This window comes from Pelophylax lessonae (assembly GCF_965119305.1).
Source record: "Pelophylax lessonae genome assembly, chromosome: 2".
NCBI classification, from domain to species: domain Eukaryota; kingdom Metazoa; phylum Chordata; class Amphibia; order Anura; family Ranidae; genus Pelophylax; species Pelophylax lessonae.
The window spans coordinates 393,770,032-393,784,629 of NC_138769.1; the positions used below are offsets into that span (position 1 = coordinate 393,770,032).

Genomic DNA, 14,598 nt, shown 5'->3' on the forward strand with positions numbered 1-14,598 from the left:
GCCAATCAGGAGGCAGGTGTTTCCTGATTGGCCAAAAGGCGAACGATTGTAACTGGCCGAGGAGGAGGAGGAGGACTCGGGAGACACGGAGGACGCGCAGGATTGATGAGAAGCCGCCCGCTGCAGGTAAGTGCATGCTGCTCTCTGCACACTGTGATCGCTCTGCAATGTAAGGGGGCACACTGTGATCGCTCTGCAATGTAAGGGGGCACACTGTGATCGCTCTGCAATGAAAGGGGACATGCTGTGAGCGCTCTGCAATGTAAGGGGGCACACTGTGATCGCTCTGCAATGAAAGGGGACATGCTGTGAGCACTCTGCAATGTAAGGGGGCACACTGTGATCGCTTTGCAATGAAAGGGGACATGCTGTGAGCGCTCTGCAATGAAAGGGGACATGCTGTGAGCGCTCTGCAATGTAAGGGGGCACACTGTGATCGCTCTGCAATGAAAGGGGACATGCTGTGAGCGCTCTGCAATGTAAGGGGGCACACTGTGATCGCTCTGCAATGTAAGGGGGCACACTGTGATTGCTCTGCAATGTAAGGGGGCACACTGTGATCGCTCTGCAATGAAAGGGGACATGCTGTGAGCGCTCTGCAATGTAAGGGGGCACACTGTGATCGCTCTGCAATGAAAGGGGACATGCTGTGATCGCTCTGCAATGTAAGGGGGCACACTGTGATCGATCTGCAATGTAAGGGGGCACACTGTGATCGATCTGCAATGTAAGGGGGCACACTGTGATCGCTCTGCAATGAAAGGGGACATGCTGTGAGCTCTCTGCAATGTAAGGGGGCACACTGTGATCCCTCTGCAATGAAAGGGGACATGCTGTGAGCGCTCTGCAATGTAAGGGGGCACACTGTGATCGCTCTGCAATGAAAGGGGACATGCTGTGAGCGCTCTGCAATGTAAGGGGGCACACTGTGATCGCTCTGCAATGTAAGGGGGCACACTGTGATCGCTCTGCAATGTAAGGGGACACACTGTGATTGCACTGCAATGTAAGGGGGCACGCTGTGGGCGCTCTGCAATGAAAGGGGACACGCTGTGAGCGCTCTGCAATGAAAGGGGACATGCTGTGAGCACTCTGCAATTTAAGGGGACATGCTGTGAGCGCTCTGCAATGAAAGGGGACATGCTGTGAGCGCTCTGCAATTTAAGGGGACATGCTGTGAGCACTCTGCAATTTAAGGGGACATGCTGTGAGCACTCTGCAATTTAAGGGGACATGCTGTGAGCGCTCTGCAATTTAAGGGGACATGCTGTGAGCGCTCTGCAATTTAAGGGGACATGCTGTGATTGCTCTACAATGAAAGGGGACATGCTGTGGGCGCTCTGCAATGAAAGGGGACATGCTGTGGGCGCTCTGCAATGAAAGGGGACATGCTGTGATCGCTCTACAATGAAAGGGGACATGCTGTGAGCGCTCTGCAATTTAAGGGGACATGCTGTGGGCGCTCTGCAATTTAAGGGGACATGCTGTGGGCGCTCTGCAATGAAAGGGGACATGCTGTGATCGCTCTGCAATGAAAGGGGACATGCTGTGGGCGCTCTGCAATGAAAGGGGACATGCTGTGATCGCTCTGCAATGAAAGGGGACAGTGTAATTTTATGAGAAATTTTACGGGGGCGTGTTTAGGGGCGGAGCAGGGTAGGGTTTGGGTGGGGCAACAAGTGGCGAGTAACTCTTAAGGCCTGGCAAGTAGCTCATGACTTGAAATTTTGAGCCCTGGAATAGATAATAAAATAACAGAACAAAATAGAATAGAAATTAAAGGAATGGAATAGATCATAATATAATAGAATAGAAAAAAAAATAGAATAGAAGAAAACCAATAGAATAGAATAAAACTGGATTAATACAATCTTCTTCAGAAATTCAAATTTAAAATTGAATACATTTAATTAGAATAGAATAGAAAAGAAAAGAATAGAACAGAATAGAATAGAAAAAACAATAGAATGGAATGCAGTAGACTAGAAAAAAAAATAACCATCTTTCGAAATTCGAATTTAGAATAGAATAAACTTGAATCTGAATTGAATACATTAGCATAGAACAGATTAAAATAGAAAATCAGGGAACAGAATATAACGGAAAAGAATAGAATAGAGAAAACAATAAAATAGAATATAACTGTTTTCCAAAATTGTAATTTTGAGTAGAATACATTTGAATACAAATAGAATAGAAACAAATAGAATGGGAAATAAGAGAATAAAATAGAAAAGAATTGAATAGAAAAAACAATAGACTAGAATTGAAAATAATAAAATAAAAAGATAACTGTCTTCCAAAATTTTAATTTAAAATACAGTAAATTTAGATTTGAATAGAATAGATTATAATAGAATAGAAAATAAGAGAATATATAGAACAGAAAAGAATAGAATAGACAAAACAATAAAATTATAAGAATAAAATAGAAAGAATTTTAGAAATATACATTTTAATTTTGAAAAGAATGTATTCAATTCAATAGAATGGTAAATAAGAAAAAAGAATAGAATAGCAAAAAAAAAAAAAAACTAGAAAGAATATAACTTCAACATTTGAATTTAAAATTGAATAAATTTGAATTACAATAGGAAAGAAAAAACAAGGACATCAAATTCAATAGAATAGAATAGAAAGAATATAACCATCTTCTGAAATTTGAATTTCAAATAGAATACATTTGAATAGAATAGAAAATAATAGAATGGAAAATAAGAAAATAGAATAGAAAAAAATAGCATAGAATAGAATAAAATAGAATATAACTTTCTTCTGAAATTCCAATTTTTAATAGAATATTAAATTAAATGCCAATTCGAAATGAATTTTAATCGAATTAAAAAAAGAATAAACAAAAGGAATTCTGAAAATTAATTAAACTAATTTAACAAATTTAAATAAACAAAATTATTTAAAAAACAAATCAAAACAAAACACATTTTTTCGTTCTGCACATGTCTACAAACAGCTGGAGGGATCCAAGGACACAAGGGCCACCCAACTGGAACTGTAGTACTCTGGTAGCAATTGGGGAGGAGTTTCCCACAGTAGCTGGGTCTTATGAGGACTCTATGTGCTAATAGGCTTTTGCTCTGATGACTGCATGTCAACTAAAAATGGAGGGCATCTCACCTGGCTACAGATCACTTGCCCAGCTACCTCTGCCTCATCAGGTGTGGTCTCTCTGAGCTGCTAAAGGAGGTAAGCATAGAAACCTAGATTTCTATGATTCTAGATTTTCATAGACCACCCGCCGCAGATATACTGCGGCAGGCTGGCTCGGCTGCGCAAACTGCCGTACCTGTACGACATTCGCAGAAGCGCTTCTGGGGGTGCGCGCCTGCCCCCATTAGCAAGCAGGGAAGCCGATCCCCCCACGGTCGCTCCCCACTGAGAGAGAACGACGGTCTGCTGTTGTAAACACATCAGAGCATTGTTCTCCTTGGAATGAACATGGAGAGCCTGTGATCCTCCTATTTAGGGTCACAGGTCTTTGTGTTGCTTCCAGAAATACCTCCTCCACACAGTTAGGAATCACTCCGCTAGGCTCACACTTAAACCTTTGATTGCACCTGGGTTTACCCCTTCCCTGCCAGTGTCATGAATACAGTAACAATGCATATTTTTAGCACTGATTACTGTAGTAATGTCACTGGTCCCCCCAAAAGTGTCAAAAATATGTAGCAGAATACAAATTGGCCTAAAAGGATGAAAAAAATTAGATTTTTAAATTTCTTTTTTTTGGGAATGCTATATAGCAGAAAGTGAAAATTATATATATTTTTTCAGAATTGTACCTATTTTTTGTTTATAGCGTAAAAAATAAAAAATCGCACAGGTGATCAAATACCACCAAAAGAAAGCTTTATTTGTGGGGAAAAAGGGACATCAATTTTATTAGGGTACATCATCGCACAACTGCGCAATTGTCAGTTAAATTAGCGTAGTGCCAAACCTCAAAAAATGACCTGGTCATTAAGGGGGCAAATCCTTCCGGTCCGGAAGTGGTTACAGGGGCTTGTGCCTACATCTGAGAATGGCGAGTAAATGGGCACTCTGTTACACTATACTTGGCTGGAAAAAATATAGCACAATGTTTGTTATCTCTTCAACATCCTACAATGCGAACCTGGATAGACAGGTGAATTCCATTCCAAATGTAGAAAGTTTAATGTGTACTCATGGGTAAAAATTTGAGAAGATCTGGAATGGTTGTTTGTGGTTAGTCCTTTAACAGCTGCAATTCTAAATTTTTATTTACTATGTTCTATACTTGCTGTTTTTTTTTTTTTCATTTTTGTTTTTTGTAAAACAAACCATGAAAAACCTTAATAACTGGTCACTTGGGTCAGGATTACAAACATTTTTTGGAACCAGAGGTAGTGAGGACATTTTTCTGGATACACAGCACACTGGTTTAAGTGTGTTTTTATCGAGGCTCATTAGCTCCTTTGTTACCTTTTGGAAGTAGTTAGTTTAATAGCAATACTAATCATTAGTACACTAATGGATAGAAGAAACGCTAGTCCCCTCCGGACAATCAACTGTTTAGTGGAGAGGATTTCACCCACAACATTAGTTGTTTCCATTGGTAGATCATCTTTTAACTCCAGTTGCTTTGTATGATCTTCTCCAGAGGCCATGTCATGCATGGGAATAGCATCAAAGCTGGAATCAGACATTGTTGTGCTCCCTGTAAATACAGCAGAGAAATACAGATATTATCACATTCGTAAGTTATATAGATATATATATTCAAAGATATATGTATAAAAATGTAAAAGAGCTGCACTGAGCATACATATAATTAGTGTAACATTCAAGAAAATATATATCGTTCAAAAAAGTGGTGCAAACATTCAAATTATACTGTATTTCCAATATGCAATAGTCACAAATCAAAAATAATATTACAAAAAGTAGAAAAATTAATCCTCCAGTGTAACAATATCGGATCACCACAATGAGTGCAACCTCCACCTGATAAATTGCAAGTTTACCGAACGGTAATAATCCCCTATCACGGAGGGTCAAACCCACAAACCCACTTGCGGCTACTATCCAGCCGGGGCCTTTGATCTTGCCATCAGGATGGCTAGGCCTCCAGAACTCTTCAAGGTTCCCAATGGATTGGAAGGCCAAGGATGAATGTCAAATTATCCCCAAAGCACTGAGAGCGAGGATCCTCCCGCACACCATGGATCTTAGAATGTCTACTTTCCAAAAAGGTGAAATTTGGGGGGTTTTTGTACTGTCCTGGCTTGTTAGTGTCTCAACTGTACCGTCAGTACATCAGGTGTGATCAATTTTCAATGACTGGCACCATAGCTTGCAGACTCTTTCCTTGTAAGGTGGCCACAAAGCAGACAGCTCTAGACGTTTTCTTGCTAGCTCAGTTTGTCTTCAAAGCACCAGGTGATCACCAAAACTTCAGCGTGATATTAAAGTCCAATTTCAGGAAGAACAAAAAACCCTTGCAGTGACTCTTTTTGATGCTTTTCTGAACAAAAATGTTTCATCATGTCCTGATCTCTGGCACCTGACACCTTGCCCTGCCAATGATATATATTTGATATATATGATATACGTCTTCTTCTTTGTTACACTAAGTATATGTGTGCCTAGCACAGCTCTTTTATACCTTTATCTTTATTTTATATTTTTTACTTAGCGCAGTTTTTTCCCCTTTACAAAGATATACGTATGCAAGGCTCATATATGCTTTGCTCCAGTGCTTTTCAACCTTAGTGAGACCAAAGCCCAGTAAGTGCTTCTGAAACCTTCCATGCCATACCAGAAAAAATGTATACACTCATACAAAAAAAGTACGGGAATTCAAAATATGCAAAAAGACTAACCAGTGGTAAATAATAATTACCGTAACCTAAATACAAACAATGACAAAAAATATTTAGATCTGTTTAAAGCTTTTTTTCCCCTCATTCCTGCTCATTTTGTTTTTCGTTAATCTCTCCTTCTTTCTTCCCCATCTCTCTTGAGCATTAGTCTATTGGGCATTCTACATATTGGCTGTCTACATATTGGCTGTCATTTACCTCTGACATGATAGGTGGGTATTGCTCACATTAATGCGTAATAGGAGGGATTTTCTACACTGACATTAATTTTTTTAATAATTTAAATTTTATAGGGGTAGGTGTGGATGAATTGATTTTCGAATTAGCAAATGTTTTACCAAAGCTCTTTTTTTATAGATATGCAAATGGTAGTGTCCTTGTTCACATTTTCACAACCACATGTTCACAACCAATAGTGATGTACGAACATCGGCCGGGGAGGTTCGCGAACGATATCCGCGAACTCGCTCAAATGTTTGCGAACCGCAATTTTGCGGCGAACCCCATTTATTTTAATGGCAGGCGAATATTAAAAACCTCCTGGTCATATTTGCAGCCAGGTAAATACATGTCAAATACATATAGGGTCCATTCACACGTCTGTAAAATGGGTCCACATCCGTTCCACAATTTAGTGGAATGTTTACAGACCCATTGATTTTCAATTCCAGTCTGAAAAAAATAGGCATTCACAGGATAAAGAAGTAAAAATTAGCCCACATGCGTTCACCTGACAGCAAAGAACTTTGTTTTCTGTGGCTGGAGGTACATTAGGCATTCACAGGATAAATAAGTAAGTGTCGCCCATTACAGGCCCCAAAAATCAGCCCACATGCGTTTACCTGACAGCAAAGAACTTTGTATTCTGTGGCTGGAGGTACATTAGGCATTAACAGGATAAATAAGTAAGTGTCGCCCATTACAGGCCCCAAAAATTAGCCCACATGCATTCACCTGACAACAAAGAACGTTGTATTCTGTAGCTGGAGGTACATTAGGCATGGACAGGATAAATAAGTAAGTGTCGCCCATTACAGGCCCCAAAAATGAGCCCACATGCGTTCACCTGACAGCAAAGAACGTTGTATTCTGTGGCTGGAGGTACATTAGGCATTCACTGGATAAATACGTGTCGGCCATTAAAGGCCCCAAAAATTAGGCATTCAACGGACATAAAAGGCATTTTATGCCGCTGTATTTACCGAAGACAGGGACCATGAATTTTTATGGGTGGTGTCAGATATTTGTGGCCTGTCATGAGAAATTTGAATCAAACATGGTCTACTGGTCACATGTGTTGAATTCCTCCGAGATCCATGCTTCATTCATTTTTAGAAATTTAAGGTAGTCAACAATGTCATGAGCTAGGCGAGTGTGCTGATCGGTCACGATCCCCCCTGCTGCACTGAATGTCCTTTCGGACAGGACACTGGACGAGGGGCAAGCCAACAGTTCCATTGCAAATTATGCAAGCTCTGGCCAGAGGTCAAGCCTGCCCACCCAGTATTTCAGGGGTTCATCACTTCTCAGACCGTCCACATCGGCCGTTAACCCAATGTAGTCGGACACCTGACGGTCTAGGCGTTCCCTGATGCTGGATCTGGAGTACAGCTGTCGATGGGTCGGCTTAAAGAATGATCTCATATCAGAAGTGACCAACACATCTTCAAAACGCCCTCTTCTTGCAGGCACTGTTGGATTGGTACCCGCAACTCTTTCTCTGTGAGTGGAAATTCCTCTGCCAGCGCACGCAAAAGCAGAATGCAGCATTTCTCAAAGCAAGGCCTGGAAGTGCTGCATTCTGACAGCCCTCTGTGATGGTGGTAACATTTCTGCCATTTTTTGTACATTTTTTGTACATTGCCACCCAGTACTGGTCCTTGCCCGTTATGCTTTTTACACGGGGGTCCCTCTTAAAACACTGGAGGATGAAGGCCCCCATTTGCACTAAACTGGAAGCGGTGTAGTGGCCTGGCTCCTGCTCATCATCCAGGATAATGTCGCTCTCGTTCTCCTCCCCCCATACACGGACAACACCAGTGATCCCAAAAAGGTTTAAAGCATGCTCTTCTTGCTCCTCCTCATCCGCCCCGTCACCATCCTCCTCTGACTCCTCTTCAGACTCCTGTTGTTGACTTGCCTCAGATGGAGTAGCCCCCCCCCCGGGAATTCATCCAACATTGCAACTTCCTCATCTTCCTGCTCCTCGACGGCTTGATTAATGACAGGTAAGGTACAATGTCACTGATGGACGCGACTGACCAGTTTGGTGATCTCATCAAATGGCCGCAGAAGTCTACATGCGTCACGCATGAGCAGCCACTGGCGTGGTGAAAAAAAAACAAGCTCCCCAGAACCTGTCCTGCTGCAGAGCTTGTACAGGTAGTAGTTAACTGCACGTTTCTGCTGGAGCAGCCTATCAAGCATATACAAGGTTGAATTCCATTGCATCGGGCAGTCACAAATAAGACGTCTGATGGGCAGGTTGTGTCGCCGCTGAATGTCAGCAAGACGAGCCATGGCTGTGTAAGATCTTCTGAAATGGACCGAGATTTTCCTGGCCTGCCGCAAGACGTCCTGGACCCCAGGGTATTTGACAACAAATCGCTGCACGACCAAATTCAGGACATGTGCCATGCATGGCACGTGTGTAATTTTGCCATGTTTCAGCACGCTCAGCAGATTGGCACCATTGTTGCACACCACTTTACCAACTGTCAAATTGAGCGCTGTCAGCCACTGATCTGCCTGTGAACGCAAAGCTGAAAGGAGTGCAGGACCAGTGTGGCTCTTGACTTCTAGGCACAACAGACACAGCACAGCATGGCAACGTCTCACCTGGCATGTGGAATAGGTTCTGGGGATCTTAAGCGGCGCAGCAGAAGAGACGGTAGCAGCGGAAAAGGTGGAGTAAGCCAAGGAGGAGAGGGAGGATGGAATAGGAGGAGGAGGAGAAGAAGAGGCAGGCCTGCATGCAATCCATGGTGGTAAAACCAAATCTACACGGTTGCCACGGGTTACATGCTTGACGGCTGTCAGAAGGTTCACCCAGTGGGCAGTAAAAGTGATATACCTTCCCTGCCTGTGTTTGCCAGACCACGTGTCTGTGGTCAGATGTATCTTGGCACCGACACTGTGTGCCAGAGATACATTAATTTGCCGCTGAACATGGCCATATAGCTCTGGAATGCCCTTCTGCGAGAAATATTTCCTTCCTGGGACCTTCCATTGGGGTGTTCCAATGGCCACAAATTTGCAAAAGGCCTCCAGTCCACCAGTTGATATGGCAGTAGTTGGCGGGCTATCAGTTCCGACAAGCCATCGGTCAACCGTTGGGCAAGAGGGTTATCCGGCATCATCATTTTTTTACGCTCCAACATTTGGGCCACGGAAGCCTGTCTTTTTCCAGAAAAATGTGAGGATGGCATGATGGAAGGTGGAGTGGAGGACAATTGCTAGGGGAGAGGAGAAGGAGAAGAGGCTGGACGGTGAGAGCCAGGAGTGTGGCTTTGTGGGTTCTGGCGGCGTTGCTCCCACTGGGCTCGGTGACAGGTGCCTTCTTAAAGCGGTTGTCCCTAGATGAGTGTTGGGCTTACCGTGACTTATGCGTTGACTGCAAAGGCTGCAGATGGCAACACTATTGTCAGCAGCGGACATGTTAAAAAAAGCCCACACTGCATAGCCATGTGCCGGCGTCCTGGGAGCGCCAGATGTGACCGTACATGGTTGATGGCTCGCTCCTGATACATTAGCAGTCTGCTTTCTCCCTCCTGTGCAATTTAACTTCCGCCTGCTTCTCCTCCCTATCTGCTGGTCCAACTCTCCCTCTGAAATCCCCTCCTCTTCCTCTCTTGTGGGCACCCACATGACGTCCATGGACACGTCATCATTGACGTCACCTTCCCCAACACTAACATTAGATATCTCGGAGTAGGCAGCAACAGCGGGGACCAACCTCCTTGGGCTGATCTGGGTACTGTCGTCAGACTGCTAAAAGGCGGCTGTTGCTACCTCCTCTTCCTGATCTGATGCCAAGAATGGCTGCGCATCGCAAATGTCTTGTGATGGATCAGAAAATAATTCCAGTGACTCAAGCGGAGGGTATATGGTGGTGGTGTCTTTGGGGGTGCACACAGCAGAGAGTGGGTACAGATAGAGAGGATAAGGAGGGTGCAGAAGAGGAAGGCTGAGTTAGCCACTCAACCAAATCTGGTGCGTCTTTTGACGTAATCGAACGCACCTTCTGAAACGTCCCACTTTGGCTCCGGCCTAGTGCTCCTGTCCTACCCCTGCCTGTCATTTTTTAAATTACCCTGTGACAAAAGTCTCTAAAGAAGCGCAGTATATGTGGAAGAAGGTATATAACACCCCGCTTCAATCTGCCGTTTTGGGGGGCCACTGGTCTATCACACCAGTGCTACAAAAAATTTGCCAGTAATTTTTGTCACTGTGTGTAGCAGAGTTAACGCAGCAAAAGAAGCAAGTTTTCTTCAGTACCCAAATACACTATTATGAAAGTCTATTGTTATCTAACACTCCGCTTCAATCTGTAGTTTTGGGGGCCCACTGGTCTATCACACCAGTTCTACAAAATATTTGCCAGTAACTTTTGTCACTGTGTGTAGCAGAGTTAACGCAGCGAAAGAGGCAAAATTTTTCTGCAGTACCCAAATACACTATTTTGAAAGTATATTGTTATATAACACCCCACTTCAATCTGTGGTTTTTGGGGGCCACTGGTCTATCACACCAGTGATAAAAAAAATTGGCCAGTAACGTTTGTCACTGTGTGTAGCAGAGTGAACGCAGCAAAACAATAAAAAATTCTGCAGTACCCAAATACTCTATTATGAAATTATATATACCACCCCACTTCAATCTGTCATTTTTCGGGGGCGACTGGTATATCACACCAGTTATAATACTTTTTTAAAATTGCTTTTGTCACTCTTTGTAGTTGTAGTATCGCTGCAGAACCGCTCACTACACCAGTCACAATGCTGCACAATACAAATCCACTATAATATGCTTTCTATATTAGATAGTATATTATAAGTGTATTACACCCCTATATAGTGCACACCAAAGACTAGTGGACCTATTACCTAGTGATTTGTGTCACTAAAAGTCTGTCCCTGCTCCTCACAGCAACCTCTCCCTACACTGACAAAATACAGAGTGTAAAATGGCAGTCAGCTCAGGTCGATTTATAAGGTAGGGGGGTATGTCCATGTGCTGAAATGTCTCAATTGGCTGTCCTGTACCCCCTGATGGATGTGTCATGGGCCAAAGTTCTTCACAATGTAAACGAATATGGCGGCCGCGAACATCGCCATATGTTCGCATGTTCGCGAATCATGAACAAGCAAAGTTTGCCGCGAACCGACCGCTGGGCGAACCGCAAGGCCATCTCTAGCAACCAATCATGTACCTTGGAACCGTAGCTAAATAGAAAGATCTGATACTGTCATGCGATGATTAGCTGCTGTTTCAAAGTTTTTGATTGGTTATATTGACTTTATACTCTGTGAACTGCAGGTCTGAGGCTTTTTCATTCATTTAAAGCGGAACTAAACCCAGTCAACATTACCTATTTTTATCCTTATAATACCAGCATTAGTAAATAGATAGAAAAGTATATTATATTTTTTTGTTTTAACCTTTATTTTACATTTCTTCTGTTTTTTCCTGGTTTCTGGCCTAGGCCAAAATGATGTCATACATCTCAAGAGGTTTAATGGGCAATTTTCTCTTTCATCTGGAGATGAGCTAAGGGCAGAAGGGTTCCAGGAAGTAAATGCTACATGATTAATTTGCCCTTACTCCAGATGGATTTTTTTTTTGTTTGTTTCTCAAAGTGATTTTTTTAATAAAATAAAGCATGGGGACATGGATGGATGGGTGAGTTTGTTTTGGATATTGATTATTGATGTATTAATAGCATTTTTAGTTTGTGGTGCTCAGATACAGTTTAGTTCCATTTTATACTGTTATTTCTTACAGCAATTGCTAAATGTTTGGCTAGCGCATGGTACAGTAGGAGGGAAGCCATGGCCTGGTGGTTGAGAGCCACTGCTCTACTCACTAATGCTCACATACAGTTTATTCTCTATTTAAATGATAAACTATAGAATTTCTTACACAACAACAACATAAGAGTGTTACTTAAATATGCAAGCAGGTATAAATATTTTACTGGATTACGTCTGTAAAGCAGACATAGTGGTTGTTTTGTCTGTGTGTGTTTGTATGTGATTACAAATGTAAAGGCTTGACAAGAATTTCTTTACAAACGGATAGGATGTTGAAAGGGCTCTTCTGCAGCTCTAGGAATCTTTCCTTGGGTGACCTCTAGCAAATTACTTAAAAAAGAAGTATAAATACTTGTGTGGAGATGTTGGAGGACCAAGGACAAAGAAAGGGTGGCTGTGAAAAGGCCTCTATCTTTGCTCTGTGTTTGAGGGGTAGGGGGTGAAGGGGCTCTGTACCAGACTATAGAGGTGACTGAACAATGAAGAGTGAGCATGTGCACTTGCCAAGTACATCATTTTTTCCCAGTGAGACTCCACATCGGCAGGATTAGAGCATGCACTGGTAACCATAGGGAGACTATTGAGAGCCAAATATAAGTGAAATAATTTATAGGCCCAGAGTCCTACTGTTGGACTACACTTGGAAAGTTTGGATCCTAGTGGTAAAACATCAATGCAATGTGAGTACCCCATTAAGGGAACCTGCAAGTGAAGAAACCTTTTAAAATAATTTTCAAATTGCTTGTCTCCATCCCCTTGAACTGATGAAGGATCCAGTGTTCTTTTTTTATAGGATAAAGTAGGTATCTAAAAGATAATATCCAATCTAACCCTATATTGTTTCCTTATTTACCCTTCCATTCTTTTAAAAAACAAGAACTGTCTTTTCCACATATCAAATATAACAACACATGGATTACTCTTTTTCTTTGGTCAACTTACCACTTTCCACCAAGCCAAATGTGGATTTCAAAATATCCATTCTGGAGTCAGAGGCTATTACCGGTTTAACTCCAGCTCTTGTTCTAGCCTGGAAAAGTGAAATTTATATCAGATGTAATCAGTACCAATAATAACCTATCATATAGTATGTTGCAAAGGATGGGGGGGGGTTTCTATATAGAATTAGAAAATGGTGATATTCTGTTTTCTTTAGAAGCAATTCATACACAGGGCAGTATGTCTGTCAAAGCAAATACAATGAATCCTATTGAAAAAATAATAAAAATTCTGTGCTTAAGGTATACCTGAACTCAGAAACAAAATTGTAATATGTTGCAGCTTACTAGTCTTTAGATATTGAGGTTTCATTTGTTTTTTGTTTTTAGACTATGCACATTATTAGTAAGTAAAGAAACAACATGTAAATACTGCTAAAAATCTTGTGTTGCTGTAATTCCTGTGTACTATAAATAGATACCCAACATGTTACCCATGATACCCAATAAAATCTCCATAGGCGACGCTTTCAAATTTTTTAACAGTTAGCAGTTTAGAGTTAGAGTGTAGCTCTTTTTTTAAATTATTGCTCACACTCTGGCGATCGCGGCGATACCTCACATGTGTGGTTTGAACAGCGATTTCATTTGCGGTACGACTTCCATATACGTTTTCTTTTTTGCGCGAGCTAACGGTGACGGGGGTGGTTAATTTTTTGTTTCCCTATTTATTTATTTCTTTTTTTTTTTACTTTAACACAGGTTTTTAAAAAAAAAAAAAAAAAATCTGATCACTTTTATTGCTGTCACAAGCAATGTAAACATCCCTTGTGACAGCAATATGCAGTGACAGGTACTCTTTATGGAGGGATCGAGGGTCTAAAAGACCCCAAACCCTTCCACTACACTTCCATGTATTCAAAACGCCACAAACGGCATTTTTGAATACACTCGTTTTTTGAATCTGCTGCCTTTTGCAGCAGAGTAACCCGGAGGTGACGTCATGGACGCCGCCTCCGGGTTACGTCATCTGAGACCCGATCGAAGCCGCTTCCGGCTTTGATCGGGACTCCATCCAGCCGGCGGACGTGCCGGGTGGGTGTTCGGGTCTCCTGGTGGGACGGGAGACCCGGGCAAAGCTGCGGAAGGTGGCGGGAAGGGGGGCATCCCCTCCCGCTCGCCGGGGTAACGATCGAGCGGCTCCCAAGCCGCATCAGTCATTACTGTCGGAAAGCCGACCGCCGGCTGTAAACAACGGTACTGGGGTGATGCCTCTAGCTAGAGTCATCACCCCAGTACAACCACGCAAAGCCAGCCGACGTAGGTCTACGTCGCTGGTCGTAAAGTGGTTAAACATACACCTGTATGAGGGCTGTCTTTGCCCAAACAGGGATGCAGAGGTAAAAAAAATTTTAAAAAAATGCAATCACCATATCCAAGGGCTGGTGAGCTGCAGTATATTACTTTTTTTGTGTTTTTTTTAAGTTTAGATTCTACCGTTTCGTTGCCAGAGCTGTTCTTGTATTATTTGCACACGTTTAACCGCTTCAATACTGGGCACTTTTACCCCCTTCCTGCCCAGGCCATCTTTCAGCGCTGTCACAATTTGAATGTGATTGGACACAGCCGATAACATGGGTAAAGAGCTGTGTCATCGTTCTTAGGACACAGCGCACCCGTGAACGCTGTGCTGCATGCCCAGCGTTAGGGGGGGCACTTGGCAACGCCATATGACGTCGTCCCAGAATAAAAGAGGACCCTGCCCGC

At 42.6% G+C, this 14,598-nt stretch overlaps 1 protein-coding gene across 1 annotated transcript in view; it reads right to left on the minus strand.

The window, feature by feature from the left end:
- Positions 1-4,457: 4,457 nt before the first annotated feature.
- Positions 4,458-14,598, minus strand: part of LOC309548128 (multidrug and toxin extrusion protein 2-like) — a gene marked incomplete at both ends in the record, with an annotated part of 383,785 nt that continues 373,644 nt past the window's right edge. Inside the window, 2 exons of the mRNA XM_082248093.1 lie at positions 4,458-4,696; positions 12,836-12,923. Of these exons, the coding sequence (XP_082104219.1) occupies positions 4,458-4,696; positions 12,836-12,923 (327 nt within the window). The remainder of the gene's footprint in view (positions 4,697-12,835; positions 12,924-14,598) is intronic.